Source organism: Alosa sapidissima, chromosome 1 (assembly GCF_018492685.1).
Source record: "Alosa sapidissima isolate fAloSap1 chromosome 1, fAloSap1.pri, whole genome shotgun sequence".
Lineage (NCBI taxonomy): Eukaryota > Metazoa > Chordata > Actinopteri > Clupeiformes > Clupeidae > Alosa > Alosa sapidissima.
In genome coordinates this window covers 19,587,154-19,613,527 of record NC_055957.1, presented here as the reverse complement: position 1 = coordinate 19,613,527, position 26,374 = coordinate 19,587,154, and the positions used below count along the sequence as shown (strand labels likewise).

Sequence of the window (26,374 nt, the reverse complement as noted above, 5' to 3'; positions counted from 1 at the left end):
TCAAAAATCCATGGATACAAGTTGGGGTGGCCCCCCTAGTGGCAGTTATCCATAAAATCCAAAATGGCCCCCGCCGAAAAGAGAAAAGGTTATATCTCAGCTTCCTTTAGTCTTAAATTGTTGTATAATGTATTTTCTCTACTTTGTTTGATACAAGGAATCCAATTTTGATATGTTCTTCTTATTTTAAGTCCATTTAAATCTAGTATCATAGTCATATTTAGCTCATAAACTGTCAATATCTCTGAAAATATCTGAAAAAGTCACATTGAAATATTACTCAGGTCCCTAGACCCATATTTTACCTCCAAGGTATGCTTTTCTTTGTTGATTGGACAGGTCATTATCACTATAGTGTCAAAAATCACATGTTGTGACCAAAAGGACCATTGTTGAGGCCTTAAATAAACACAAATTCAGAATTATGCCACAGTGAAAAGTTACAGTATAGGCTTTTCACCATGTTAAGGATCAATATTATATTTTAGTCAAATAACACAAAAAAACAATTTATACTTAAACCATAGACTTTCTAATGAGGAGACACAGCACTCAAAAAATCCTCTATAGAAATGCATGAGCTTAGTTTGTAACGGCAATATGGCAGTTGTCTACGCAAATCACACCCCTTCCGCGGCAAAATATTGACATGTGAATACATTGAACCAATCATGTGCTGTGTTGTGAATACATTGAGCCAATAATGTGGTGTGTTGTGGTGTGTTCGCCAAACGAACGTCCAATCAACGTTGGTTTTGAGGCGGGTTTAGGTGTGACGCAACGAGAAGCTACTGTTCAATCTAAACAAGATGGCGACTTCCACGGATGAGATGAGCATAGCTATCATTAAAGTTTTATCCGAATATATTTTAGTATTCCTGGGGAAGCTAGGAGTCTCTGCAATGTAGCTATGGAGGAAGGAAGGACACAGACATCCTCCACGGCCAATTCAAGTTAGTGTTTGGTTGCACTGAATCTTAGTTACTTAATGAGAAGAAATATGCTTTCTTCAGACGTGTAGCCTACCATGAAAACTTGGTGGGGGATTATCGTTGATGAGGTTAATGTCACATACAAATAGTACGTTTAAAAACGTTAGCTACTTATGTAACTTGTATGTTAGAAGATGGCATTAGAAGAACGCTTCATTTATCTGATTGGTTGATTTGGACCGACCAACATAGGTGGTGATAGACAGATGGTATCCAATCAGCTAACCAGTATTTTCGCCCCTTTCCCAAACATTCTCCAACGGAAAGTTCCCAGATGGATATGCGGAGCAAATGCGAAGCAATCTATCTGGCGGAGTCAGGTTGACGGGTCTGACGGAGTCCTCTCCAAAACCCCAGAGATTCCAGACCCCAGTGAGTGGGGTTGGGAATGGAATGACAGAACCAAAGTCTGGGTGCCATATTGGACAGATCTGGAAGATGCTTGACAGAAGACAGATCTTGAATTTCCCCTTGGGGATCAATAAAGTATCTATCTATCTATCTAGATGCCAGCAAGGGATGCTCACTCCTCTACTGTAGCTGTGTGGTAGCCTGTATGGGTCCTGGTAAGTGCCACTGAGCTGGCCTTTGCTTTTTTTTTTGTGTTATTTGACTAAAATATAATATTGATCCTTAACATGGTGAAAAGCCTAATATAACTTTTCACTTTGGCATAGTTCTGAAGTTGTGTTTATTTAAGGCCTCAACAATGGTCCTTTTGGTCACAACATGTGATTTTTGACACTATAGTGATAGTGACCAGTCCAATCAACAAAGAAAAGCATACCTTGGAGGTAAAAATATGGGTCTAGGGACCTGAGTATTTCAATGTGACTTTTTCAGAGATATTGACAGTTTATGAGCTAAATATGACTATAATACTACATGGAAATGGACTTAAAATAAGAAGAACATATCAAAATTGGATTCCTTGTATCAAACAAAGTAGAGAAAATACATTATACAACAATTTAAGACTAAAGGAAGCTGAGATATAACCTTTTCTCTTTTCGGCGGGGGCCATTTTGGATTTTATGGATAACTGCCACTAGGGGGGCCGCCCCAACTTGTATCCATGGATTTTTGAAAACCTTAGGCCTATACCTAACACCCTGACTTGTCCAGAAGTGCCCAATCTTCATGAATTGCATCCTAGCTATCGTCAACGCTGCAAATTATATGCCCAGGCTAACATGTTACTACGCAAGTTCAGTGTGCTCTTCTAATGTCAACTGCTCTTTGTTTAAAGCCTTTTGTACACCTATGTATACTGCTCATCTTTGGTGTAGATATAAGAAAAGCAGCTTGCAGAAGCTTAAAGTTGCCTACAATGACACTATGAGATTGCTGATGCAGCTACCTAGATGGTTTAGTGCCAGCTACTTGTTTGTCTTCTCCAATGTGCCAACCTGTGAGGCAGTCCTTAGAAATGTAATGTACAAATTCATGTGCCGCCTGGATCTCTCACACAATAGTATTATTGAAGCTCTAGTGAACCCAGCCAAGAGCTCTTTGAGGTACTCCTCTAAGCTTAGGAGGCATTGGAGAGAATGCCTATATGTTTGATGGTTGGTTTTGTCTTGTTGTCTTGATGGCTTGTTTTGTTTTGTTGTCTTGTCTTTTGTCTTCTTGTTTTTAAATCTATTTATTCTGTCTGATTTTTATTCTCTGCTATGGACATTGTACTAGTGTCTGTGATAAATAAAGAATTGATTAGGAATGATTTCGGACTTCGACGCAATCGGATAACACTACGACCAATGTGTACTGTCCTCCAACGTTGCAGCGCTGTCTTCATCAGTTTAGCTGGTTCCCCGGAATGTTTGGGTAAAAGTAACGTGCATCATTGCTCTTTGCCAGAGTGTCTCGCAGAGACAATTCCATTGTGCTCTCGCGAGAACTCTGGATTTCCAGGGTATAGTTTTGGGGCATAATGGATAAAAGCAGCTTCTCCGCTTTGCTTGTGGAGCACTTTGGGTACAATTAAAAATTGGAAGATCTAAGTTTCCTTTGTGGTTGATAAGATATTAAAAGCTCAGAGATGTATGCAGAGCTTTGTAAGTAATTAACATAACATTAAAATCAATTCTATAGGAAACAGGGAGCCAATGCAGTTCAGCCAACACAGGGGTGATGTGTTCTCTCTTCTTGGTCTTAGTTAAAAGTCTAGCCGCAGAGTTCTGTATGAGTGCCAATTTCTTCATATGTTTTTTGTGAAGACCAGTGAAAAGTGCATTGCAGTAGTCTAACCTGCTAGTGATAAAGGCATGAATTAGTTTTTTTGCATCTTGTTGAGTTAAAAAGGACCGCACTTTGGCAATGTTTCTCAGGTGGAAATAGGCTATTTACTGATATGGGGCTTAAAACTTAACGATGACACCGAGGCTTGTTACTTTTTGGTTTGACCTGGTGTACCAAGTTCCACAGATTACTAAAAACAATGTCTCGCTTTGGTTTTGGTCCAACCAAAAGTACCTCTGTTTTGTCATCATTTAGTTTAAAAAATGTTTTGCTCATCCACTGATTCATGGAGGTTAGGCATGCAGTGAGGGAGCAAAGGCCACCTGGGTTAGTTGCCTCTACAGAAATATACAATTGGGCATCATCTGCATAGCTGTGGAAGTTTACATTATGTTGACTTATGATGTTTCCTAACGGAAGCATAATAAATAATAAAAGAGCAAGGCAGCTCCCTTGGGCCACACCGAAAGGCTACAGACACATGATCTCCTAGACCTAGACTAATATAAAAATCTGCCAGTAATGTAGGTTTGAAACCAGTTTAGAACATTATCAGAGAGACCCACCCACTTCACAAGGCGGTGAATTAGAATGCTATGATCAATGGTGTCAAATGCCGCACTCAAATCTAGAAGAATAAGGATTGAGACTTTGTTTGAGTCAGTAGCCAGTCTAAGATCATTGACTATTTTTACTAGCCGTTTCAGTGCTGTGATTTGATCTAAAACCTAATTGGAATTTTTCAAGGATATGTTTACGTTGAGGAAGGTATTTAACTGATTACAAACAACTTTTTGTACTTTGCTCAGGAACGGTAGGTTTGATATAGGCCTGTAGTTGCTCAGGATAGTATGGTCAAGAATCGACTTTTTAAGTAAAGGTTTCACAACAGCAGTTTTAAAAGCTGTTGGAAATATACCTGTTTCTAATGAGGTATTTATTATCTTGAGAATAAAGGGAGCTAAGCTATTATATATACGTTTTTGAGGAATCTAGTAGGGATTGGATCCAAAGCACATAAGGAGCCGGTTTGAGTTATAATTTTACTAAACTCAGATTGAGTAATAGTGCTAAAGAATCTTCATTTTGGGGGGCTGTTTTTGGGTGTACTATCAAACATATTACCTATGTTACCAATAGCCTCCCTTATAGAAATGACTTTGTTTTTGAAGAAGTCTGCAAATTCTTCACATCTTAGAGAGGATGCCTGACTGAGTGTATCAAACGGTGTTTGATGCAGTAGCCTATCAATGGTGGAGAACAACACCCTAGAGTTTCCACTATTTTCAGCAATTACCTTAGAAGTGGTTCCTTCTCTCATTCGGAGTAGCTCTATTATAATTTGCTATTTTTTTCTTTTCTTTTTTTGGCACGGTGAACCTGTAATTTAGGAGTTAGGATGATTCTAAGGGCCCAACACTGACAGGGAGCCCAGAATTGTCTGTCATAGGGCCCACATTTTCTAGCAATGCCCCTGGGGCATGGTGCTTATTTATCAACTAGTGGTTACCCATGAAAACAAAAACTATGGTCAAACTATAGTGATAAACCATGATTGGTTACCCAAAAAAACGAAAAACCATGGTTCATTTTCGTAAGGGTCATGTAATCTTACCGTAAAGTGTTACTGAATATTTCAATGATATTATGTACTATAGATGAGAAAATCCCCAACCCTTTGCAATTTCATGTTGCATGTTTCATGTTGAAGCATTATTATTATATTGTTTCATTATTTGCCCATGCACACAGGTTTACAGAAAGTGATGAATACCTCCACACCTTTCCTTCTGAAAGACTCTGGCTCTCTGGGATTCTCTTTTTATCAGCCAGTTATTCTAAGTAGTTGTGAAATGTTGCCCCCGTCCCAACTTTTTTGAGACGTGTTGCTGGCATCAAATTTAAAATGTGCTTTTATTTCCCATGAAATAGGCTGGTCAAATGTATCATTTTTCCAGCTAAATGGTTTTGAGATTTGCAAATGATCACATTCTCTTTTTATTGGTATTACCACAATGTCCCAATTGTTTTGAAATTGGTGTTGCTCTGCCTCACCGAAAGCAAAGTCATTCTTGAGTTGGAATCAATCAAAAAACTGTCTATCAAAAAACATATAGCCGGTACAAACACCATCAGCCCTGAACACCAACAAATATAGATTTTATGTAACAGATAGACTACAACCAGATGCACTGCTAAATCCTTGAAACCAATTGGTTAGAAATAGAATGTTGATTCTTTCCAATCAGTTATCAGCTATCTGTTATACATTTTGGAGGCAACCGTGGCCTACTGGTTAGCGCTTCGGACTTGTTACCGGAGGGTTGCCGGTTCGAACACCGACCAGTAGGCACGGTTGAAGTGCCCTTGAGGAAGGCACCCAACCCCTCACTGCTCCCGAGCGCCGCTGTTGTAGCAGGCAGCTCACTGCGCCGGGATTAGTGTGTGCTTCACCTCACTGTGTGTTCACTGTGTGCTGTGTTTCACTAATTCACGATTGGGTTAAAAGAGTATATATACTTATACTTACTTATACATAACACACACAAATCAAACGGGCACATTGGGATTTCAACTTTATTGCTAAAACTTGGCAGAAACCATAAATTCAGCTCAAGGTTTTTTCTTTGTAACAAAGATGGGTCCAATGGTTGTTTCTCCCCAAAGTTCACCTGGACAGTAAAGGAAGTGGGTAAGTAAAAAATGCAGCATACCAGACTAAATTTGAAAATTTTACACACAGACACAGACACTCACCTTGAGCAGGCCTATATGGATTCTGATTAAACTTTCCACCTCCACCACCTCCTCCTCCACCTCCTGCACCACCTCCTCCTCCACCTCCTGCACCACCTCCTCCTCCACCTCCTCCTACACCACCTCCTCCTACACCACCTCCTCCACCTCCTCCTCCACCTCCTCCAACACCTCCTCCAACACCTCCTCCGCCTCCTCCACCACAGCTTGAATCACAGCAGCTGCACACCTCATTAGATCCTCCTACAGCTACCCATCTGCAAACAAAAGACCAAGTTGTCTTTTGTGTTTTAAACTATCACTGACTATGCCAGTATTTGGCTCGTGTTCAGTAGTAGACATACCCTCCTCCGCCTCCAAGGTAGGAACAGGCCTTGTGATGGAAATCGTTTGGGACAATGGCAGCAGTGGCTTTAAGTGTGCATGTAATGTACACCTGTAAATGAAAACCTAATTTTAGTGTCCATAATAATGTGATTGGGGTTTGGGGGTGCTTATATAAATATATCGGTAACATTTTATAATAAATACACACAATTCATAATTTATTAAGCCTTGAGGTTTAGGTTAAGGTTTGTTCATAGTAAATAAGCCATCATTTAACAGTTGTTACATACATATGCACTAATGATTAGTTAGGATGTGGATACATGTTTTATAAACCACTTCCTAATACTATAATTCATGACTAACTCAGGAGTTACAAGTGGTTGGTTAATGATATTTTGTGAGCTTATCTAAAGTGAGGACTTTCTATGCCTTGCAACACATTTTCAAATAAGTTGTAAAGATTACATTCACATTCATTAATTTAGCAGACAAGCGAGGTAGGCCTACACATGCCAATTAAATTAAAGGCCATTGACACAACAGTGACAGCCGGGAAATGAACCCCCAACTTTTCAGGCTACTGCATGTCCAGCTCTTTATCCACTACACTACCTTGGCCCAGATAAAAACACCTACAACCATCCAAGACTGTCTGTTTTCTTCTACTACACACTGTTAAGCATTTATGAAACGTCTGTAAACTATTATTAAATGCTGTATTCTTTGCATGTAAAGCATTATTCCTACATTATTTCTCATCAAGTTTACACACAGTTAAAAATGGTTTGTTCATTGTAAACACGCACATATATTATATTTTTGAATTTACTGTTGTAGTACCACTGGGCAGAGGTAGTGTAGTGGATTAAGAGCATGGTTAGCATGCAGTAACCCATAAAGTTGAGGGTTCAAGCCCCGGCTTCCATCAATGTGCCCTTCCCCTTTTCATTGACATGTGTAAGTCGCTTTGGATGAAAATGTCTACTAAATGAATAAATGTAAACTTTATAACTCATTTGTAAATGCGTTGCAAGGCATAAAACGTCCTCACTTTAGATGAGCACACAAAATTTAATTATATAAGTACTTGTAGCTCCTGAGTAAATCATGAATAATAGTATTAGGAAGTGGTTTCCTCACCCTAACTAATCATTAGTGCATGTGTATGTAACATCTGTTAAATAATGGAAATATTACTTCATCAACAAAATATTATTGCATCATTTATTAAGTATTAATCATTTATAAACATATTTTAGATATAGGCTTATTTACTATGAACAAACCATTTATAACTGTGTGAACAAATGCTTTACTGATGATAAATTATGTATGAACAATAAATTACTAATGATGAACAAACCATTAATTAATAAGTAACAAAGGCTTAATAAATGATGAATTGTGTATAGTTGTTATAAAGTGTTACCAATATATCCAGTGTTTTTATGTGTCCTCAAGCCCACCATGATGGCATTGCAGTTTTACTGGCTTTGACTTACCATGCGAGTATCTTGGAATTTGAAGGCTTCTATCATGAATTGAAGTTTGTCATCTACAGAGCGCTGCTGAAATCGTGAGCTGGAGCCTGTGATCTTGGCATCAGTCATACACCTGCAGAAACATTACTCCTAAATAAATCACCTGCATAAAGGTAAAAGCCATCACTGCATATTTCAGATGGCCTCTGTCAGATGTGACGTGACAACACATTAAGGGGGCAATTTGCCACTTATAAAACATGAGGTGCACTACGTAAAAGCGTTTTAAATTTAAAGCGCTCAGGGCGCCTTCGCAAAAACGCGAGGTGCAGCAGGCGTACAAAATGTGAGGTGCTCTGGTTACATAAATAGTGCACAAAATGCTTTCTGTCAATAGAAAACAATCGTATCCTGTCTAATCAACCCCTAAACAAAGGTGTAAAAAACTTAGTTGACCAACCAAGTACACTGACAAAGCAACAGTAACAGTTCTCTCTTACCCATAGTTCTCAATGAAATTGTAGTTGGGTACAGAGTTGGGATTTTCAGATGCACTAGCCACACAGCTGTCCACATACACACGAAGGGGAACGTGGTAGAACTGCCTGACAGAGGCTTCAATGTAGATCATTTCACCCAAATAGAACTTGGCTGTCTCTCTTATCCCTACAAAGTTATCTATTGGGAAAAAAGTGGATTCAGTCAATCTGAAGATGACTTCCTTAGCTTCTCACTATAGGTTCTGGGGGTGCTGAAGTTATATTTTTTCAAAACCATAATGTTTTTTAGAATATTTGTAATTTTCTTTCTGTTGGAAATGTTCTGTGAACTATCTAGATAGAATTGTGAAATATTTCTCACCCATCATGAGTCTCAGAGAGAAGAGGAAGATCTCATCTCCAGTCAGAATGGCAGAGAACGGCACCCAGACAGGATGCAAGACATCACTGCTTACATTATGATTCCTGAAATTTGGGAAATAAGTACATGTTTAGCTGATCTTCAGTGAATTATCCTGTTCTTTTTCACAAGGACATCATATCAAAATATGTAGTAGAATGTGGTACTTAAAACAGGCATTGCTATGCTGCCCTACCTCTGATAGTGGCATGCAACACCAACTACGGCGCCATCAGCACGTATGATGCTAGTGCCTGTTAATGGTCGTGGCGCGTATATAACGGTGAAGGTGTAGATCAACTCCTTGTTCGTTGTCTGTGAAAAAAGAACATCTTAAAGCATTTTTGTCTTTCAAAGGATAGCAAAGATAAAATATCTGATGTTACACGACTTACTGTCAGAACACCGCCGCAGGAATGCAGTTCAGACTGGAGAAGCAGTTTGTTAGTGCTAACATCTTGTCCTACCACTGCGCAGCCTCCGAGTGTTAGATCTGCTGGGTTGATCAGCTGGCCATGTTTGTAAAAGTCCATGTCCACCTCCACAAGCACTTGCTTCTCCTCACACTGAATCTTAATGCTGTTGGGAGTGGTGGGGGGTTTGAGTTCCACCACGGTGCCGGTTTCCGAAGGCACCACTACTTCTGGGAATTTCCATGTCATGGGTCTTAACGACATACCTGGCTTCATCTGATCTTGGATAGGCTTGATCTGATCTTGGTTAGGCTTGGCCGGAAATTGGTTAGGCTTGGCCGGAAATTGGTTAGGCTTGGTATTCGTGGCAGGAGGTCTTATGCCCTGGACATTCTGTTTCGGGATATTCTGATACTGAGCTTCAGACAGACTGGCCAGTGCATTAAGCACCAGCAGCCCAACAGCAATCAGCTTTAGCCTCATGCTGCCAACTTAGAGAGACATCCAGATTTTGTAGCAGCTCATTTTATACCTGAGGAAGATAAATAAAGTCCACCCTTTCTACCCTTTCAAGGGTAGTATTGCACACTGATTACACAAGGACAAGATGACACATGCAACCCATAAATGCGATGGCCTTTACTGACCATCAGGCAGTAAACCATTTTGTTAAACATCTCTAATGTGCTGTGTGTGAATGGAAAAAAAAGTCAAATAGCCCACTGATAAAAGACAACCCAATACAATAATACCTAAAACTCACCGAGTCCCTAGAGATTGAACAGAAACATTTGGGAAAGGCAGTCCAGAAAATACTGAAGTGGCCTATTTCACTGAGCAGCCAACATTCCAATATATATATATATTAGACAAAACACGATTCAGCTATTCTAAGGGAGAGCTTCCTAGTGGATTTTTCTTATTTTAAATATTTCCATTAAGCACCATTTATGTTAGCACTAGTTCAGTCAGCAATGATGGTTAAAAATTATTTTAATTGACAGGTTATCAAATCTATGTTGAAAAAAGCTGGCACAAGTGTTTCCTATGGGTATTTTTTCTCTGATTGTTTGTATTGGCTTGTTACTTTATTTGGGCGGAGAACGTGCTGAGCAGGAGGGCATGGTCACCTCTTTGGTTATGACATTATGACATTGTCAGTCCAGTTTCCAGGACATCATCCCATAGATATTTGTTTGCATGCAGGATTGCTTATCTATTTGACTCTGGACACAATATCACATGTCACCTCACTGACCAACTCATGGTAATTTTTAATGGCTCACATCAACCCTGATAGCAGAGTGAAAATGTTTATCTAGGGTATGGAAGACGGAACTGTGGCAAATATCTTATGAACAACAATAGTCTCAAGGCTAACTTATAATGTCTACTTTATAATAGGTCCTAACTAAGTATAAATAACTAAAAGAATGCACACCCTCTGAGGTGCTGGCAAGGGAAAATAAACTAAGAAAAACTTGGTCACTGCACTCTATCTTTTTTTGGGGGCCAAGCAGCGAAGCTGTGAGGCAACCATTGTGTTTGTTAGTTTTCTTATTGGGGGCCTAGCAGCAAAGCTGCGAGGCAACCCATAATGATTCTATGTGTTCTTATTGGGGGCCAAGCAGCGAAGCTGCGAGGCAACCCATAATGATTCTATGTGTTCTTCTTCTTATTATTATAACGAAACACTCATTTGCCATTGAACTATACAGTAAAAAGTTGGGAAATTTGGCACATTGATTTGGTATAGTCATATGATTAATTTCTCTAAGTTTCTTGTCAAGTGCTCTAGCGCCCCCAATCTGTCAGATTTTGCATTACATCTATGCGCTTAAAGCAGTGGTCCCCAAACTACGGCCCGCCACCTCATTTTGGGTGGCCCCCCAAAACATGTCCGCGGTATATAGCATCTGGCCCGCATGGGAGTACGACATCGTCAAACTATAACTTCCGTAATTTCCCCCATTCATTCTCTATGGCGAGTCTTAACAGTACACATGTAATACTCTTTTTGTCCACTGGTGGTTGTTTTGACGCTGTTTTGCGCTTGCCATCGAAAACGGAATGAAACGTAGGCCTACCTGCAAACAATGCAAGAGGCTGACTGCATTAGTGCTCAAAGTATTCTAGAAGTGTATCAATTAATTTTTAATAACTAACTAAGTCAAGTTTTTTCCCATATGTCCCATATTTCTGGGACTTTCTGGGATAATTATTTCTATTTTTTATTCACTCGTTCAAATGTTCATACAAATTCACAAGTTCTCATCAGTTGAGTGAAAGTGGTCATTTCAGATGTTTTTGCCTGCACTTCATAAAACTCCCATAGTTTGAGAACTTCAAATTATTTGTAGGATATTGCTTGTTCACAACTTAAGCTGTGTATGCAAATACACAGAGTTCAGAGTTCACACATTTTGGATAAAATACACTTTTGGGACTCCCTGCTAATACTTTTGGGAATGTTAAAGTCTTTTTATTAGAATTATTTCATTTGAGCTACATTTTACACTGATATGGCATGATGGCAATATAAACACAGCTAATAATGGTATTAAATTGCAGTAGCCTATGATTAAATGTAATGGAATATTTAACTAAGGTAGACTGCTGTTGTTCACAGCACTAAGCTATTTATGTTTACTAATATACTCCGAATCTCTGGCCCTCTCTTAGAGCCAGGCATAGTGAGCTGGCCCTTGGAAGAAAAAGTTGGGGACCACTGGCTTAAAGTTTTAACCATACAAATTGAGGTATACTTGGAATCCTTGGATGAGGCCGAACTCAATGCACCCCATGACGTCAATTTCCACCATATTGGATCTTCCGCCATATTGTATTTCATCAAAAACACTTAAAAGGCATCAAAGGTCATAAAGTTTCTCCGATTTTCACGAAACTTGACGCAGACGATCAGACCATGACTCATAAACACATTGCTTTTTGGAGACATATTCAAAACCGGTTGCCTGTGACGACCAATCAAGTTTGCCGGCGAAGCCGCCAAACAGGAAGTGAAGTGATATCAGCAAGGCTTTCGCGTATCAACACCAAACTCAGTACAGGGTCTCAGGACCCAATTAGGAGGAGGCTCAATAAATTTGATGGCTTTTGACCTATAGGTGGCGCTATAATCACAAGAAGTGGTCTCATATTTCAGCAATGCTTTCACATATTGAAACCAAACTTAGTATATGGACTTGGGACCTCATCCTGAGGACAGACAATAATTCTAGCAACCTTTGACCAGTAGGGGTGCTATAATTTGCAAAACTTTCTCATATCAACACCAAACTTGGTATGTGAACTCGTGACTACAACCTGAGGATACACAATACATTTGGTGACTTTTGACCACTAGGGGTGCTATAATTATCAACACTTTCTCGTATAGACACCAAACTTGGTATGTGGACTTGTGACCACATCCTGAGGATGCACAATCAATTTTGCGACCTTTGACCACTGGGGGTGCTATAATTTGCGACACTTTCTCGTATCGACACCAAACTTGGTACAAGGACTCGGGACCACATCCTGAAGACGCTCAATATATTTAGTGTCATTTGACCACTAGAGGCACTATAATTATCAACACTTTCTCGTATCGACACCAAACTTGGTATGTGGACTCGTGACTACAACCTGAGGACGCACAATCCATTTGGTGATGTTTGAGGTATGCGTATGTGTTGGGGGCTATTGGGGTGTGTGGGATCTCGGCAAGGCTTTCACGTATCAAAACCAAACTCAGTACTTGGGCTCAGGACCCAATTAGGAGGAGGCACAATAAATAAGATGACTTTTGACCAATAGGTGGCGCTGTAATAAGCAAAATTACGTTTTGGCCTGTAATGGGTGATGTGTTTGGAATTAAAACATATTAGTGATGTCTATTAATTCTTTGGGAGGTCCTTAAGCTGACAGATGGCAATTTGTGACGTTAGCATAATTAATCCTACCGCCATATTGGATTTCATCAAAAACACTAAAAAGTTTTCACAGGTCACAAAGTTCATCCGATTTTCACGAAACTTGGCACAGACGATCTTCGGACCATAACTCACAAACGCATTGCTTTTTGGACCCATATTCTAAACAGGTCACCCGTGACAACCAGTCAAATTTGGCGGCGAAGCCGCCAAACAGGAAGTGAACTCAGATTCCGGCAAGGCTTTTAAGTATCAAAACCAAACTCAGTACATGGGCTTAGGACCCAATTAGGAGGAGGCTCAATGAATTTGATGACTCTTGACCACTATGGGGGCGCTATAATCACAGGAAGTAGGCTCCTATCTCAGCAACAGTTTCACGTGTGAAAACCAAACTTGGTACTTGGACTTGGGACCCCATCCTGAAGATGCACAATAAATTTGGTGTCTTTTGACCACTAGGGGGGCGCTATAATCACAGGAAGTCGGCTCATATCTCAGCAACAATTTCATGTATCAAAACCAAACTTGGTATATGTACTTGGAACCCCACGGTGAGGATGCACAATACGTTTGGTGTACTTTGACCACTAGGGGCGCTATAATTAGCAAGAGTTTCTCGTATGAACACCAAACTTGGTACGTGGACTCGTGAACACATCCTGAGGACCTACAATAAATTTGGTGATGATTGAACACTAGGGGTGCTATAATTAACAACACTTTCACCTATCAAAACCAAACTTGGTATGTGGACTTAGAGCATATCCCAAGGACACACAATCAATTTGTTGTGCTTTGACCACTAGTGGCACTATAATCACAGGAAGTAGGGTCATATTTCAGCAATACTTTCACGTATAGAAACCAAATTTAGTATATGGACTTGGGACCCTATTTTGAGGACACACAATAAATTTACCAACTTTCGACCACTAGGGGGCTGCTAGAGTGACGGGGTTTTAGCTCATATATCAGCAATGCTTTCACGTAGGGAAACGAACTTGGTTCATAGACTCGGGACCACATCCTGTGAACGCACAATAAATGAAGTGACCATTGACCAGAACTTGGAGTTTGGAGAAATGGGAAGCAGAGGACTAATACAATGACAGAACTTTGAGTTTGGAGAAATGGAAAGCAAAGTACATATACAATGAAATAACTTTGAAAGCAGATGACAGATACAATGAAAGAACTTGAAGTTTGGAGAAATGGAAAGCAGAGGACAGATACAATAAAAGAATTTGACGTTTGGAGAACTGGAAAGCAGAGTACATATACAATGACAGAACTTTGAAAGCAGAGGACAGATATAATGAAAGAATGACTTTGGAGAAACATTTGTGCTCAGGTGTCTATGATCTGTTGATCCAGCACTGACTAGGGACGCCATAACTCAGTATCCTGATGGCTTGTGGATAGAAACTGTCACAATGTCTTATGTAACAACCATGAATTCCATGACAACTCATGCTTATTTGCTTGGCCCCCTCATTGCTGCTTGCAGCTATATTTATTATTATTATCACGAAACGCTCATTTGCCATTGAACCATACAGTAAAAAGTTGGGAAATTTGGCACATTGATTCGGTATAGTCATACGATTAATTTCACTAAGTTTCATGTCAAGTGCTCTAGCGCCACCAATGTGTCAGATTTTACATTACATCTATGCACTTAACATTTCAACCATACAAATTGAGGTATACTTGGAATCCTTGGATGAGACCGAACTCGACGCACCCCATGACGTCAATTTCCGCCATGTTGGATCTTCCGCCATATTGTATTTCATCAAAAACACTTAAAAGTAATCAAAGGTCATAAAGTTTGTCCGATTTTAACGAAACTTGACGCAGGTGATCTTCAGATCATGACTCACAAATGCATTGCTTTTTGGTGCCATATTCAAAACCTGTCGCTCGTCGTGACCAATCAAGTTTGGCGGCGAAGTAAGTGAAGTGATATCAGCAAGGCTTTCATGTATCAAAACCAAACTTAATGCATGGGGTCAGGACCCAATAAGGAGAAGGCTCAATAAATTTGATGACTTTTGAACAATAGGTGGCGCTATAATTAGCAAAATTAAGTTTTGGCCTGTAATGAGTGATGTGTTTGGAATTAAAACTAGTAGTGTCTGTTAATGTTAATGTACTAGTGGTGTCTGTGGGAGATCCTAAGGCCCGACAGATGTGAATTTGTGATGTCAACGTAATTGATCCGGCTGCCATATTGGATTTAATCAAAAACACCTAAAAGTTTTCAAAGGTCACAAAGTTTATCTGATTTTCACGAAACTTGACGCAGATGATCGTCAGACCATGACTCATAAACGCATTCCTTTTTGGAGCCATATTCAAAACCTGTCGCCCGTCACGACCAATCAACAGGAAGTGAAGTGATATCTCAGCAAGGCTTTTGTGTATCAACACAAAACTCAGTACATGGTCTCAGGACCCAATTAGGAGAAGGCTCAAGAAATTTGGTGCATTTTGACCACTGTGTGGCGCTATAATCACAGAAAGTATAGTCATATTTCAGCAACGCTTTGACATATAAAAACCAAAGTCTGTACATGGGGTCAGGACCCAATAAGGCTGAGGCTCAATAAATGTAATGACCTTTGACCACTAGGGGGGCGCTATAATCACAGGAAGTGGGCTCATATTTAAGCAATGCTTTCACGTATCGAAACCAAACTTAGTATATGGACTTGGAACGTTATCCTGAGGACACAAAATACATTTGGTGACTTTCAACCACTAGGGCGGCACTAGAGTAACAGAAGATTAGGTGATATCTCAGCAATGCTTTCACGTATCAAAACCAAACTTGGTTTATGGACTCAGGACCACATCCTAAGGAGACACAATAATTTTAGCAACCTTTGACCACTAGGGGTGCTATAATTTGCAACACTTTCTCGTATCGACACCAAACTTGGTACATGGACTCGGGACCACATCCTGAAAGCGCTCAATATATTTAGTGACCTTTGACCACTAGAGGCGCTATAATTATCAACACTTTGTCATATCAACACCAAACTTGTTATGTGGACTTGTGACTACAACCTGAGGACGCACAATCAATTTGGTGATGTTTGAGGTATGCGTATGTGTGGGGGGCTATTGGGGTGTGTGGGAAAGGAGGTTTATCCTGCTCAACTGCTTGGCCCCCACATTGCTGCTTGCAGCTATATTTTTTCCTATTATTATTATTATTATTGGGGGCCAAGCAGCGAAGCTGCGTGGCAACCCATAGTGATTCTACCTTTTCCTATTATTATTGGGGGCCAAGCAGCGAATCTGCGAGGCACCATTAGTGATTCTACATATTCTTATTATTGGGGGCCAAGCAGCGAAGCTGCGCGGCAACCCATAGTGATTCTAACTTTTTCTTATTATTATTATTGGGGGCCAAGCAGCGAAGCTGCGATAGCCTGGTAAACCAGACCCTGGAATCTTTCAGATTAAGGGTCTGGCCACGAGTAATGAAAATGGCCCAATTCGAGGGGCGGCACCAAGCATGCATTTGAAACTCTCACTGCACGCAGTTGGATAACGCTACGACCAATCACAACAATTCATCAGTGTCAGTCATCAGTGTAGCTCGCCTTTGTCCCGCCTACACCGATTTGATTGGTCCCTCTCGCTCGAGAGATAGAAGAAATTTGGATCATTGCTCGTGGCCAGAGTATCTTGCGTGCACAATTCAATAGTGATTCTACGTGTTCTAACGAAACGCTCATTTGCCATTGAACCATACAGTAAAAAGTTGGGAAATTTGGCACATTGATTCGGTATAGTCATATGATTAATTTTATTAAGTTTCATGTCAAGTGCTCTAGCGCCACCATTGTGTCAGATTTTGCATTACATCTATGTGCTTAACATTTCAACCATACAAATTGAGGTATACTTGGAATCCTTGGATGAGACCGAACTCGACGCACCCCATGACGTCAATTTCCGCCATGTTGGATCTTCCGCCATATTGTATTTCATCAAAAACACTTAAAAGTAATCAAAGGTCATAAAATTTGTCCGATTTTCATGAAACTTGACGCAGATGATCTTCAGACCATGACTCACAAATGCATTGCTTTTTGGAGCCATATTCAAAACCCGTCGGCCGTCGTGACCAATCAAGTTTGCCGGCAAAGCCGCCAAACAGGAAGTGAAGTAATATCTCAGCAATGCTTTCATGTATCAAAACCAAACTCAGTGCATGGGGTCCGGACCCAATAAATTTGATGACTTTTGAACAATAGATGGCGCTATAATTAGCAAAATTAAGTTTTGACCTGTAATGAGTGATGTGTTTGTAATTAAAACTTATTATTGGTGTCTGTTAATGTTAATGTTAATGTACTAGTGGTGTCTGTGGGAGATCCTAAGGATGTGAAAGATGTGAATTTGTGATGTCAACGTAATTGATCCGGCTGCCATATTGGATTTAATCAAAAACACCTAAAAGTTTTCAAAGGTCACAAAGTTTATCCGATTTTCACGAAACTTGACGCAGATGATCGTCAGACCATGACTCATAAACGCATTGCGCCAAACAGGAAGTGAGCTCATATCTCAGCAACCCTTGCATGTATCAAAGCCAAAATTGGTGCATGGATTCAGGGGGACGCTCAAGAAATCTGGTGACCTTTGACCTCTAGGGGGCACTGTAATTTAGAAAAATGCCTTTTGGCCTGTAGCTGCTCTTGTGCTTAGAATTAAAACGCACTAGTGGTGTCAGCTAATACTGTTGGAGGTCCTTAGGCCGACCCAAGCGAACTTGTGATGTCATCGTAATTGATTCGGCCGCCATATTGGATTTAATCAAAAACACGTACAAGTTTTCGCAGGTCACAAATTTCAGCGGATCCTCAGCAAAATTGGCAGAGACCATCTTCAGACCATAACCTATCAATATATTGCTTTCTGGAACAATTGGCAAAAGCATTCGCTCGTAACAGCCAATCGAAATTGGTGGCGAAGCCGCCAAACAGGAAGTGAGCTCATATCTCAACAACCCTGCCATGTATCATAACCAAACTTACTACATATATACATATACTACTGGGGGAAGCAGTGACAATACTCAGCCCTGTTTCAGCCCTACAAAATCAATTATGTTTTGATGTGAAACTTGTTGAAAGTGTTGATGGCGGGTATCTGCTGAGTTCAATCTTGTCACTGTGGCTACTCCGGCCTATTCTGCTTGGCCCCCTCATTGCTGCTTGCAGCTATATTTATTATTATATTGTTTCTCATTTTCGAATGTACACTTAAATCTGCACAAAGTCCTTGAGGTGAAAGTGCTGTGGAGAAATTGCAGGATTGTTTGGCTCTGCCACCTAACCACGCCCAGTTTACCTGCTGGAAAACCCTGTAGCTCCGGAGCAGGGGCTCAGACCAGGATAAATTGTTTGCTCGCCCTCAGTTCACTCTTTTGTTCATCTCAACCCAGCACTCCAGTGTGTCCTGCTTTGTGTGCATCTTTGAGTTAACGTAAGTCATCACTTTAATGAACCTCACTATGACTTTTGTGATGTTTATCAGTTTGTAGAGTAGCTCTGCCATCATGTGTAAAGTTAAGGTCTTTGTTTGTTGGTTTGGTGTGTTGGAGTCCCATGTGAGAGATGATTAGATGATGTTGGTTGACTTGGGATGTCAAGTATTGTTTAGTTGTACCTTATATAGCCATATGATTTCAGTTTATTGTTGTGAGTTGGGATCTGTACTGATTTACCCCATTTCACTGATTACTCCATTTTCTGTTTGTTTCCTCTTTGATGCAGCACACATACAAGTAAAGAACAAAAGAACAGATGAATTGAAACTCAAATAAAGTTCACTTGTGTTGCACCGAAACCTGCCATCTCCGTGTCATCACTCCATACCATTGAGCCTTCTGACCGAGGCTCTGCCTGCTCGCCACACACTCACTCTACCTCAACCCACATCGCCCCCTACAGTTCCTTCAGTTGGGTTGTGGAGGTTAGCATACTAGAATAGAATACTGTTAGAATACTGTTAGGTTGTGGAGGTTAGCACACTATTAACGTTACAGCTACTAGTCAGGACTTGTCGTGCAAGGCAAGTATAACTGTATAACTAGATGTACCGCATAGCGGTACAAAATATGACCACCGCTCAGTCCTGTACATCCGTTCCGCGAAAATAAATCACACTTCATCTGTCTCCATATTTTACTCCATCCCCCACTCTTGAAACTTTTGTGTATGCTTGTTTGGCATGCCTGAGTGTGTGTGTGCGGCTGCACAGAAAGTACCCTACTGGTGCTGAAAAGGTGAATAGATTGTAGAATAGCCAAAGAAGATGTAGAATTGTTATAAAACCTTTAAAATCTCTAAACAATCACAAGTAGGGCAGTTCATCACAGTTCATCCATTGCAACTGGATTGATGAAAGGTCACTTACACCTATAGGCTACATTGTATTTGGGAAAAGCAAAAGGTATCAGCATAATGTTATTTATTTATTTATTTATTTATTTTTTATGTATTTTTAAACAAAAACATCTCTGTCAGTTCCATGCCGTTTTCAACAGCTATCAAAAACAAAGGTCATTTTTGGATGGATGGATTTTTTGTGAATGTTTCTTCTTCTACATAAGATTTTAGTCATCTTTAGTTCATGTAATACTTTATTGTCAATGCACAAATTAAGTAACAGTAGTCTGAAACGTTATTGTTAATGCACAAATTAAGTAACAGTAGCCTAGTCTGAAACGAAATGCTGTTTTACATCTAACCAGTGGTGCAAATAACTGACATGTCCAAATGGGCCTTGATGAAATGCGTCGCTAGACTGTTCATACACATTTTAACGGGCCAAAGTTGAAGAGCTTTTGTCCGTTATTGTTAGTGCAAATATAGGCTGATTCATGTTCCCTTGCATTGTTTAACTGAGGTCCATGGCTAGTCTGGCTTTCATCAGACCAAGCTCAATCTTTTAAGAAATCAAAAAATAAATAGCGGGCAGATCAGGCTGGGTTCACCCAGCCTAGTCCATAGGCACCCGATATTGTTTAATTTTCCGATTGAGATATACACGCTCTGGCTATTCTAAATGCAAAAATGCATCAGGGAGTTATGACAAAACGGTAACTAACAAACTAGATCCTAATAGAAAGCTGTTAGCTTCCCTAAGCTACAGGTAGGATTATAAGGTAGGCCTATTTACAACATAAATTGTCAATAGGCTATGCTGGCGACACAAATAAAATCTCCTTTGGAAACCAATGGCTTACGCCTTACAGTATCAAGCGGACTTAAACTGTCATATCGTGGCGAAAAGTTGTAATAACATTCACGCAGCTCCATGAGTCAAGGAAAGCGCGAATGAAGTAGCCACTTCTACTCAGATTTATTTCGGCTTCAAGAAGAAATGGGAATTACACTTCATGTGAACATCGTCCTATCCTTATTAGATGTTCGCTGCGGTAAATTACAGTCCTTGTATGAAGCGTCCATTGTTTTTTCCAACCCACTTTTAACTTCCAACAAAATTACGTCTCACTGCAACGATGCGCCATCTAGTGGACAAACGACTACTTCTCGCCAATACTGAAAATGCAGCCATGATGATGATGATGATGATGAATATTTATTTTGGCTTTCTTTTAATCCTACTGATTTTCATTTTTTACCGGGGGGGGGGGGGGGGCAAATCACAAATGAGTGATTATGAGCCAGGTTGATGTGGGCCCTTGAGACCAACATACCATAAAAGATTCACAGAGAACTGTGTCTGCCCTACCCTCCTTTCGGGGGGTCCAGTCCAGCGGGGGGGCTGCAGATGAAAACGAAAAATGACGGTTCCATGCTATCCATGTGGGGGTACATGCCCACCAAGTTTTGTGTACCCCGGTCTTTCAGTGTCCCGGGAATCCTTGTTGGTGTACGTCACTAAATGTACACATAAATTATTTTATTGTAAGGCCCCCCATGAACGAAAGTACACAAAACTTGGCATGCATTCAGAGGGTGTCATAATGATCCTACACTTTTAATTTCGTGCAGTTTTGACCTTGTCAGCCAGAGATATTGAGATGAAAACACCTAATTTTTTGCTTTTTAATTTTTAACTAGGTGGCGCTATACATGAAATAAGTGGTAATGGGATGGGTTGACATGCCCCCTTAAGACCAACATACAAAAAAAAGGTGGACCTCCTAGGCCCTATGGTTCTCGAGATATTCACAGAAAACTGTCTCCGGCCACCTACAGGCCAGTTGGTGTATAGTAACATAAATTAATTTATTGTGTGGCCCCCCATGAACGGAATTCCACAAAACTTGGCGTGCATACAGAGGGTGTCATAATGATCCTACACTTCCAATTTCGTGCAGTTTTGACTATGTTAGGTCACAGATACCTTCAATTACACCACCTCATTTTTACTTTTTTGTGTTTAACTAGGTGGCACTATACATGAAATGAGTGGTTATGGAATGGGTTGACATGGCCCCTTGAGATCAACATACAAAAAAAAAATGGTCCTCCTAAACCCTACGGTTTTCGAGATATTCACAGAAAACTGTGTCTGCCCTACCCTCCTTTCGGGGGGTCCAATTCAGCGGGGGGGCTACAGATCAAAACGAAAAACGATGGTTCCATGCTATCCATGTGGGGTTACATGTCCACCAAGTTTCGTGTACCCCGGTCTTTCAGTGTCCCGGGAATCATTGACGGAAATTTGGGCATGCGAAAAAGAAAAAAAAATAAATAAATCGCTGCGCGGCGGTCATAATTATAGGATGTTCATCTTATTGACTCCAACACAGATCCCACCCCCACCCCCCTTCACCTACCACCACAAATACAATTCAATTCTGTGGGAAACACTGCCTTCCATTATCAGACCCTTCATCTTATCCACGACAAATGCATAGTCCTGTAGAATAGAGTATTGTTAGAATAACATTGGGTTGTAGAGATTAGCACACTAGAATAGAGTATTATTAAAATACTATTGGGTTGTGGAGATTAGCACACTAGAATAGAGTACTGTTAGAATACTGTTGGGTTGTGGAGGTAAGCACACTGGAATAGAGTATTGTTAGAAAACTATTGGCTTGTGGAGATTAGCACACTAGAATAGAGTGCTGTTAGAATACTGTTGGGTTGTGGAGGTTAGCACACTATAACGTTACAGCAGAGGGTAATCCTAATTTTATGGATCAAATTTATTCCAATCCAACTCAAAAGTTTTGAACAACACAAAGGTTTTATCCAGATCAAAACCAAGAATAGATTATGTGATCTAATCCAATTTCAGGATCCTTGTTTCCCTTTGAACAACCCGTTTTCAAGATTTAAAAATCCGATAGCCGAAATCCGGTGACCGAAATCCGATAACTGAAATCCAGTCACGTTTTTTTTGAACAATTGGGCCCAAACAATCAAAGCATATGTAAACTAAAAAGCTATGCTACCTCATGTTCATTTTGCTCGGACCCCGTTAAATCACCGCTTGCGGTTATATTTATTATTATTATTTAACATCTATCCTCTGCCATTGAAGTCTATGGCAGCCCATAGACTTCAATGACCAATTTGGGACAGTCCCATGATTCATTTCACCAAGTTTCAAGTTGGCACCTCGAGCGCTCTAGTGCCACCAACAGGCCAAAGTTGGATGTGCATTCACGCACGTAACTTTTGACCCATATGCCCAATTGTCAAAAATGAGGTATCTTTGGAATCCTTGGACCAAGCCGAGTTCAAGCCACCCTATGACGACATTTTCCACCATGATGGATTTTCCGCCATATTGGATTTTAGTGAAAGAAACTAAAACTTCACAGGTCACAAATTTTGTCCGATCGTCACCAAACTTGACACACATGATCTTCAGACCAAGCCTCACAAAAGTTGTGGTGTTTTGTCTTCGGAACTATAACCGTTCACCCGTAATATCCAATCGAAATTTGCGGCGAAGCCGCCAAACAGGAAGTGAGATCATATCTCAGCAACCCTTGCATGTATCAGAGCCAAACTTGTTGTATGGCCTCAGGACCCAATCAGGGGGATGCTCAAGAAATTTGGTGACCTTTGGCTTCTAGGGGCGCTGTAATTAAGAAACATACCTTTTGGCCTGTAGCTGTTGTTGTGTTTGGAATTAAAATGTACTAGTGGTGTCTGGTAATACTGTTGGAGGTCCTTAGGCAGACCCAGGCCAACTTGTGATGTCATCGTAATTGATTCGGCGGCCAAGTTAGATTTAATCAAAAACATCAAAAAGTTTTCACAGGACGTACATTTCATCTGATCTTCACCAACATTGGCACAGACCATCTTCAGACCATAACCTATCAATATATTGCTCTCTGGAACAATTGACAAAAGCATTCACCCGTAACAGCCAATCGAAATTGGTGGCGAAGCCGCTAAACAGGAAGTGAGCTCATATCTCAGCAACCCTGCCATGTATCATAACCAAACTTACTACATATATTCATGACCCCATTAGGAGGACGCTCAAAAAATTTGGTGACCTTTGACCTGTAGGGGGTGCTGCAATTAGCAATATTGCATTTTGATCTGTAGTTGCTGATGTGTTTTATCAATCTTTTATTTTTTGATGTGAAACTGATGACAACATGTTCCATCCAGTTAATTCTAATGCGTGCGTGCAAGGGCAGGGCAGGACGGGGTGGGACGGGCTGGAGTGATTAGGTGGGGGGGGGGCTGGTTGGCGGAGGCGGTGGCAATACTCAGCTCTGTTTCAGCCCTGTTGATCCCGGGTGTCTGCTGAGTTCTATCTTGTTACCGTTGCTACTCCGGCCTATTCTGCTTGGCTCCCTCATTCATACTTTGCAGTCACGTGATTACCATGGATACCTGGCGGGCAAGAAACGCTAACAAAATGGCGACGAACAGTGGCCAGCCAGGGTAATTGCAGATTTCCAATACTACAATCAATTAACTATTTAGACCATATGTCACCAAATGTTCAAATAGATATCAAGAAAAGATTAACATACTCGGAATGTGTGATCCATAACGTTACGCAGCACCCGCTGATGTTTTCATTGCTTTGAAGCTGGCAAAGTCTCTACCAGACTTGGAGTTTGGAGATATTTACATATCTTATAGAGAATCCGTCACCTTACACCGAACAAAAAATAAAAGCCTACAAAAGTACAGATAGCTATCTTTTTATCAAGAGTGGATGGGTTAACAACGCTGTCGTATGGGAGGTGAAAAACAGGAATATCTTCATAAAAGGTGAGTGTCTTTTTCGATACTAGTTAGCTAGCTAACGTTATCCGTTTGCTAATGTTTGCATGTTTGTAGCTATAAGTTACACAAAGTGACATCTGTTCCATCGTGTGATGAAGTCTTCATCTGAATATGTACACCCTGCCTGCCGGCGAATGACAGCTTGATAAGTAGTTAAAAAAAAAAACTTATGCCAACTGTATCATATATTGCTAGCAGGATGTCAACATTGTAGCCTACCTGCTTATCCACTCCACATAGCATTAGACAACAGACAAGAGCAGTTGGGGCAGCGAAATGCATATAATCCTGTTAGCAATCTTTTAGGTTGTAATGTAGTAGTACTAAGTGTACGATAGTATGCATGCAAAGTAACTAAGTAATAAGTAGACGCAGTACAACAGTAACGTGTCATTCATTCACCATGTACTCTTCTTCTCATATCATATCAAATCACGAACAGATGATAACGCGTTCTCGCCACCTACTGGCGAACGTGTAAGCACGTTTAGTTAAGATTACACGATTGACATGAAACATAACATCAGCGAATCATAAATCTCAAATTATCCATTATGTCAACTGTCTCTATGACCGGACCGTCACTTAAATGAAACCCAGCTGGACGCACAGCTTGCAGTTAGTCTGATTTGTCTACCCACGTGATGCCACATGTAAACATATATGGTAACCTAATTAAAAAAAGGAAAGAAATGTGTAGCTTTAAAAAATATCTGTTGTAGGCTACTGTGCTTGTGAATGATTTACTTTATCTAATTAAAACCTTTTTCTATGTGTAACCTAAAACCCCCTAAACCTCACTCCCGATCCGGGTCACGGCACCAATGTAACCTGCGTTGTGTTGAACCTGCGCGATTCAGCCCTGCACACGCCCGGACTCGAACCCGCGAAACAGCAGCACCTCGGATCGGGAGGCGAGCGCGCTAACAATTGAGCCAATAGCCCAGGCTACTGGCTCGCATGCCAGTAGCACTCTTGAGGCGTCGGGGAGTGAGGTTTACCAACATTCCACAAGCACAGCTAAGCTAGCTGGCATCCGTTACATATGTTAGGTACATCATTCCTACAGCTTGAATGAATCGCCTCTGACAACTTGGTTTGCTGTGGAAAAGGGGGCACTGATTCGATTTGGCCACTGCACCTGTATGGCCGGGTTAGGTGAAGTGTGCTCACATGTAGTGTACATCAGGAATCTGTAAGAGACTGTACATGCACAGAAGTTTAGTTTACATTTTAGTATATATTAGGACACACATAGATTGGCTCCAAAACACTATATCCTCCATTTTAATGCATTTTCATAAATCTTTTTTAATGATTATTTTGTTTTCGTAACTGTAATTGGGTAATTGTTATTTACTCAATCAAAACAACACAACTGCACTCTCAGGGCAGATGTACGTACATTTGCGAACGTAGCGTTATCAGCGCCATGGACACACCGCAGATTGCGAGCGCTTCCGTTTCCGTCGTATTTATCAATCGTTCAATCCTTAGTGTAAACTGCGCCTTTCTCTGCCCTTCTCCGCCCATAAACGCAATTTACGAACGTCCACAACTGAATGGCAGCGCCTACAAGCGCAGTTGAATGAAGTTAACTGATGACAACATTAAAAAGAATCAAACGTTTAGCGATCATGAAATAATACCATACATGATAAGATGTCAACAAGCAGGGAGATAATGAAGATCAGTAGTTCTACTCAAACTACTTGTGCACGTAGGCTATGGAAGATTGGTCAAATCTAGCAAGTAGGAAAGTTTAAGTGAATGACGTGAAAGTGAAAGTAAGACATGGCCAACGAAAGTTAAGGTTGCTTTTGGTAGTACAAAAACTGGTGTTCTAAATAGCGATTCTGTTGTCTTTGAAAGGTTCTCTTATTGACGCATTGAACTGCAATGTGGATTAACACCTGCTTTTACAAGGCGGAAGTATTTAGGCGCAGAATAGACGTGCGCTTTCAGGAGCAGTCTTTGTACATACCGCGGAATACATAACTAGGCACTCTTTACTCTTCCCCTCCCATCTTTTTACGCTAAACTCCCACT

The 26,374-nt window shown here is 40.6% G+C and overlaps 1 protein-coding gene and 1 long non-coding RNA gene across 2 annotated transcripts; both read right to left on the bottom strand.

The window, feature by feature from the left end:
• Positions 1 to 5,792: 5,792 nt before the first annotated feature.
• On the bottom strand, positions 5,793 to 6,067 carry LOC121723406. Its single transcript, XR_006034946.1, has 2 exons — positions 5,991 to 6,067; positions 5,793 to 5,905 (listed from the first exon to the last, which is right to left on the bottom strand). It is a non-coding gene; the product is annotated as an uncharacterized LOC121723406 (long non-coding RNA).
• A 47-nt stretch (positions 6,068 to 6,114) lies between these two features.
• LOC121723340 (zona pellucida sperm-binding protein 3-like) lies at positions 6,115 to 9,631 on the bottom strand (the record flags this gene model as incomplete). The annotated part of the gene is made up of 7 exons (XM_042108940.1): positions 9,097 to 9,631; positions 8,898 to 9,016; positions 8,663 to 8,766; positions 8,302 to 8,479; positions 7,823 to 7,934; positions 6,337 to 6,426; positions 6,115 to 6,246 (listed from the first exon to the last, which is right to left on the bottom strand). Coding segments are annotated over exons 1-7 (1,236 nt in total), but the record flags the coding sequence as incomplete, so codon positions are not given.
• Positions 9,632 to 26,374: the final 16,743 nt, after the last annotated feature.